The 6,711-nt window shown below is 44.4% G+C and overlaps 1 protein-coding gene across 2 annotated transcripts in view; it reads right to left on the bottom strand.

The window, feature by feature from the left end:
- Window positions 1-906: 906 nt before the first annotated feature.
- Window positions 907-6,711, bottom strand: part of Thap4 (THAP domain containing 4) — a 51,593-nt gene continuing 45,788 nt past the window's right edge. For both annotated transcript variants that reach the window (XM_055617067.1, XM_055617068.1), the window contains one exon: window positions 907-1,218. In XM_055617067.1, coding sequence (XP_055473042.1) covers window positions 1,099-1,218 — 120 coding nt within the window. In that variant the 3' untranslated portion in view covers window positions 907-1,098. The remainder of the gene's footprint in view (window positions 1,219-6,711) is intronic.

Below are 6,711 nucleotides of genomic sequence, written 5' to 3'. Positions count from 1 at the left end.
GGGAGGGAAGGAAGGCAGGTTGGTCTACTCTTCACCAAGCATGCCCGAGGGGATGAACAGCTGAGTGTGAGCCCCTTATATGCTATAAAGGGCAGGACCAACCTCCTTGGAAGTGCCTCCAGTCAGAATTTAGGTGTAGCTTTCAGGCTACAAGGGAAGAAGGGAGGGAGCTTGTGGGGCAGGGGAGGTGGCACGACAAGCTCATTCACATCCTCTTGGCAGCAGAGCTGATTCTGGACAGTTTATGTTCGTGTGGCTGATGGCTCCTGGGGTGGCAGCCCAGGGCTCTACTGAGGTACTGGCTCTGTACTCTGGTAATGTCTTTTGTCCTCAGGTGTTCACTTCTGGCAGCTTGAGTAGTCTGGCTCCGCTGTTCAACAGTCTATGACCCTGTCTCTGTTTGCCACGTGAGGTTTCCCACATAGAGGTGTATTAAGACAAAAACTTCTGTCCTGTAGAACAGAGCTGTGATCCCGGACTTGGGAGGCTGAGGCAAAAGGATGTTAAGTTCACAGCCAGCTTGGGCTTTTTGCAGAAGAGGGTTAGGTATTAGAGGGCACAGTGTGCACTATAGTTTTTACCTAGCATGGGCTGGATCCCCAGCACTGCAAAAAACAAAAACAAAACCTGTAAAAAGTAAATGGAGATGGAAGGGGGAAAGGGAGGGAGGGAAGAAAGGAGGGAACATGAGATCCTTTCTTAGTATCTTTTTGTTCATTTGAGACAGGCTTTCTCTGTGTAGCCTCGATGGCCTTGAACTCACAGAGATCCACCTGCCTCTGTCTCCTGAGTGCTGGGATTAAAGGCCTGTGCCAGCACAGCCTGGACTCCTTCTTAATATCTTAAAGAAAAGACTAGAAAACAAACTATCAGCAGCAGATAAAAAATGTACAGTCTACACAGTGATAATATTCAAAATCTCAGCCATAAAAATAAAGGCCTTTTATTTGGTTTTCTATGCCATTACAAGAACATCTGGACAACACCTCTGTGTCAGCAGAGCCTGTGGCCACACCATGTCTGCGTAGGATGTCTACTACACTGGGGGACTAGATGCAGGAGTCAGGCTCTGCTCCAGGCTCTGGGAGCTGCTCCAGGTTATGGGGTTACCTTCTTGTAGGTAACATGAAGATGCTGAGTCATTGGTTGTGTAGTGGTTGCCATAGAGACCGTCTGTTCAAGTTTGCCTTCAGAATTCAGTCTGAATTTTCGAGTAATCTGAGTGGAGAACAAAGCAAAGCACTTAAGTTTTGTATCTTCAAAATATTCAAAAAAGCTGGGTGTGGTGGCGCATGCCCGTGATCCTAGCACTCAGCAGGCTGGGACAAGACAACTGTCTCAAATTCTAGGTCAGGCTGGCTGTATGAGTTCCAAGCTAGCCTGGGTTGTTTTGAAGAAATAAAAACAAACAGTGCACAAACACGGGAGTACCCACCTGTGTCAGTCACTGGTCACAGGCCTATGAGCAGGGCAATACCCCATGAAGGTTAAGACCCTGGGTGGGAGCCACCATGCGACGCACCAAGATCAAGGTGTTATGATTCTAGGTTCCTCAGTCACTGTTTCCAAGCAACAGGTGAACTCGGGTTGGTACAAACTCAGCTTTCCAGAAGTGACCCTATTGTTTGTTCTGTTAATATTTGATGTTTTGTTGGCTATAAGCTCCCACTTCCATCTGAGCCCTAAACCATATCAAATGTGTTTTTGGAGGACTCTGTCCAGCACACGGGGAACACTGATCTATTATATCATAGCTTTTTTTCAAGACTATGAGTAGATTCTGAGCCATGTCCTCGTGTGTGGGATGCATGGACAGGGTGTGACCATAAGTGAGTGTGTACACAGGCTCTAAGGGCCGATCATTTCAGTGCTCTAGGACATGAGAGAAATTCAGCACACAAGCTGAACTGGAAAATGGACAATAGGAAATATATAGATAAAAGCCTGGGAAAAGAGAAAATATAGATGGAGGCAGAAGAGACACAATGGAAACTGAGGCAAGATAGAAAACTAGATGAGTCAGGAAGGGAAAGCCCTTTACTTCAGGACCTGGTTCTTGGTTCTTGCTGGCTCAGGAAGGGCTTCAAAACACGCACATGCACACACACACGCACACGCGCACACACACACACACACACACACACACCAGAATTAAAACTGATGCCAATAAGTTGAGCACAGTGTGCATGTTTGCAACTCAAGCTGAGGCAGGCAGACGGGTGTGTCTAGCCTGGGCTACATAGTGGACATTGTAACAAAGGTGGGGACTGGAGAGCATGCAGAGCCCAAAAAGCAGACTAAGACTGGACCTTCACTTTCCATCAGCTTCCCAGTCCTAAAGTGCTTAACTTAAAATTCCATTTTAAACAGTTAAGACCTTTACCCTACAAAGTCCTTTTCGAAGAACAATGAAGTGGGGTGGAAAGGGCAGACACAGTGACTTTAATAGCTCTTAATAATGAATGGAAACTTCAGCAAAACAATAACTCAAGTAGGTGTAAGAGATCATGGAGAGTGCTCTGCCCCACAACAGCACACACACTCCTGTGCCCACGTGATACTCTACAGGACCAACTCTACGTTATGCCATAAACCAAGTCTTGATAGATTGTGTCACAGTCATTTTACATTCACAATAGGATTGAAAAGTCAATTACAATACCAGGCATGGTGGCACACACCTTTAGTCCCAACACCCAGGAAACAGAGGTAGGTACATCTCTTCGAGTTTAAGACCATCCTGACCTATATCACAAGTTTTGAGTCAGTCAGGACTACACTTTAAGACCCTGTCTCAAAAAACAGATGGGTGTGTGTGGGGGGGTGTCAAACTCAGAAAACTCTGGCCAGCTCAAACTGCCAAAACCTAAAATGAAACTGGGGACATTACTACCAAGTCTACAGAAATGAAGATAACAAGAGGATACCAGTGTCCTTTGGTATTGTGGGCAACTATCTCCAACAAAACAAAGCAGGATCACTATCAGTGCAAACAACTGGAAAATTAAAAACAGTCATGTATAATAATGCTATCCACAACCACACAGTAAGAATACATTTAGCACATACATGCAAGGCCAATACATTTTAAACCACTATACAATGTAGGATAGGACAGAGAGAAGCATATGCAGTGAGGTGATTTTCATAACACAGAAAGTCAGCTGGACTTTTGATAACAACACCCACATAGTGAGTTTTGAGTGGTCTTTTCAATAACATTTGTGCAGCACCCTGCAGGGTGCTGCAAAGACCTGGCCACCATCTTACACCACAGAAAGCAGTAGCTCCAAAGATCCAGACCTTAGAAGTAACTCTGAACACATTCTCATGCTTGCACGGCAAACATTTTACCACCGAGCCAGCTCCACAGCCCTAGAATTTAACATTGACTGACTGATTTTTTGTTTGTTTGTTTGTTTGTTTGTTTGAGATAGGGTTTCTCTGTGTAGCCTCGGCTGTCCTGGAACTTGGTCTGTAGACCAGGCTAGCCTCAAACTCACAGGGATCCACCTGCTTCTACCTCCTAAGTACTGAGTTTAAAGGCATGTGCCACTACAGCTGGCTTATAATTGAATCTTAAAAAGCAATTACAAAACCCTAAATAAACAATAACAAAATCTATTAAGTCACTATGGAACAAGTTTAAGAACCACGTGAGGCTCACAAATCACTTAGAATCGAGACAGAGAAAGACCCCAGAATAAAGGATGGTCAGGAGGCAGAGGTGGCCCTGGGAGTGGCAAAGCAGACATCTTTCAGTAGGAGCAGGGTAGGAGGACATTCACCCAGGCAGAGGGTAGCGCCCACTGGACACACACTGCAGCCCCACAGAGCAGCGGCCCAAAGAAAAGGCTTCGTGGTAAGCTGCAGCCCTTAAAGAAACAGCCAACAGGTCCTTGTTGACTAGTACAAGAAAACTATTCAGTAAAGCACAGCAGGATCTGCTGGTGTACTCCTGTGATCTCAGCCTTGTAAGCTGGAGGCAGGAAGGTCAGCCAGGTTATATGAGACTGTCTTAAAAACAACCAAACAGGGTTGGAGAGATGGCTCAGAGGTTAAGAGGACTGACTGCTCTTCCAAAGGTCCCGAGTTCAACTCCCAGCAACCACATGGTGGCTCACAACCATCTGTAATGAGATCTGGTGTCCTCTTGTGCCATGCAGGTATACATGTAAGCAGAACTCTGTATAAATAATAAATAAATTAATTTAAAAAAAAAACAACCAAACAAGCAAAAACCCCAAACAAAACAAAACTACCCAGATCAAACAAAAGTAAAACACAAATTGAGAAGCTACTTGTAAACAACATAATTTATCACTCACAAAATGTGTATATCCAATGTTCAATCCCCATCCTGAAAGGCAAAGAGGATGTACATCAGAAGAAAACGAAAATAGGAAACAACCTCGGAACCCGCTACAGAGGGCCTCTGAAAGCCAGAAGAAAACAGGAAACAACCTTGAAACCTGCCACAGAGGGCCTCTGAAAGCTTCTGCAGTATAGACTGTCAAAGCAGATGCTGAGCCTGATGGCCAACTGATGGGCAGAGTGAATGGAATTTTATGTAAGAAGTGGGAAATAGTAAGAGCTGGAGGGAACGGGAACTCCACAAGCAGAGCAACAGAACAAGATAATTTGAACACAGGGAACTTCCCAGAGACTCCTACTCCAACAAAGGACTATTTGTGGAGATGACCTGGAACCCCTGCACAGGTGTAGCCCATGGCAGTTCAGTGTCCAAGTGGGTTACATAGTAATGGGAAGAGGGACTGCCTCTGACATAATCTGATTGGCCTGCTCTTTGATCACTTCCCCCTGGGGGGGGAGCAGCCTTACCAGGCCACAGTAGAGGACAATGCAGCCACTTTTGATGAGAACTGATAGACTAAGATCAGAAAGAAGGAGAGGAGGACCTCCCCTATCAGTGGACTTGGGGAGTGGCATGCATGCAGAAAGGGGAGGGAGGGTGGGATTGGCAGGGGAGGAGGGAGGGGCTTATGGGGGGATACAAAATGAATAAAGTGTAATTAATAAAAAATAAATAAAAGATTTAAAAAAAAATAAAATAAAATTTTCCAATAAAAAAAAATGTGTATATCCAAAGCACAAAAGGATATCCAAATCCAAATTGCAAAAAGAACATTATGTCACAAAAGAACAAGGCTCAGGGAAAATTGCCCAACAGGCTGGATGGCCCATTAGTATGACATCCTGAGGCTGCCCTATGCTTCAGGCAATCCGAGGGACACAGGCTAGAATGCTGTTCCAGAGGGCAACCACATTAATAGCTTCTAGGAGACTGTCATGCATCAGTTGGGCCACTGAGACAGGACAGTTAAGACTGCACTGGCTGACAGCACAGAGAAGGTGGAGTGCACTGGGCCTGGGAAACAGCAATCATTTCTGGGCTCCTTGGTGGTAGTGGTGGGGGGAGAGGTCTGCAGAGGCAGGTAATAGAGGTCAACTAGTGAGTCATAGGGTATTAGTAGGACAAATGTTAAGCCCCACAAAGTTCTGGAAAGAGGCTCTAAGGATTTCTGAAAGTAGCGTCAAAAACAGCCTCAGGCCGGTGGTGGTGTTCGGGGCGGCACCTTTAATTCAAGAGCAAGTGGATCTCTGAGTTCAAGGACAGCCAGGGATACACAGAGAAACCTTGTCTAGAATAGGACAGTATGCTGAAAATGTGAGTCAAGTAAGAGGCAGACACAAATGTTTCTAACAGCCCCAAGTTAGCAATACCCTGTGGTTCTCCAGTGATGAAGGGATAATAAGACTGAATTATCAGCTGGACACAGTGGCTCACATCTTTAATCTCAAAACTCAGGAGGCAGAAGCATGCAGATCTCTGTAAGTTTGAGGCCAGCCTGGTCTACAAAGTGAGTTCCAGGACAGCCAGGGCTACATAGAGAAACCCTGTCTTGAGGAAAAAAAAAAAAAAAAAAAAAAAAAGACTGAATAGCAAACAAAGGAACCTTACTCAGCCATAGAGACCTCCATGGTCAGTCACCTTCCCCATGGTGTTGAGGGACTATCCTTGTGCTTAAAGCTCCAACCAGAACTTTAGCAAGCTCACCAGACCCCGACCTCTGAAACCCAAGTGGCCCTGAGACTCAAAACTAAGCATCATTTAGCTGATCTACAACCTGACAAACAGAGACCTGAACATATAACCAACAGGGGCATGACCATACCAAAACTACCACAGTATCCTAGCTTAGAACACAGGTCACATCCCCAAACAAATATTAACAACCAAGGCATATAATATGCCTCCCTCCTCCAGAAACCAGCACCCTATTGTAGTGTTTCCTTAGAAAAGCAATGTAGCTGAAGCCTATGAATATATTCAAGGACCTTAAAAAGAAAAGATATGAATGTCTCAATGAAGACCAGAAAAACACAAGCCACTAGTTGATTGAATTAATGAAAACAATTCAAGATATGAAAATAGAATTTAACAAAGAAACAGAATCACTAAAGAAAAGCCAAACTGAAATAAGCTCTTGATAAAAAACTCAGGAAGTCAAAAAAAAAAAAAAAAAAAAAAAAAAAAAAACCTCAGATAAAAGCCTCACAAACAGATTAAAACAAGTGCAAGACAGAATTTCATATCTGGAAGATAAGGTAAAAGAAACGGATAGCTCAGTCAAAGAAAATGGTTAGATCTAAGAAACCAAAGTACAAAAACATTCAGAAAATCTGGGA

This window comes from Psammomys obesus, unplaced genomic scaffold (genome assembly GCF_907164565.1).
Source record: "Psammomys obesus unplaced genomic scaffold, mPsaObe1.curated_primary_1811, whole genome shotgun sequence".
In the NCBI taxonomy this organism is placed as follows: Eukaryota; Metazoa; Chordata; class Mammalia; order Rodentia; family Muridae; genus Psammomys; species Psammomys obesus.
This window is presented reverse-complemented; position numbering and strand designations above follow the sequence as displayed.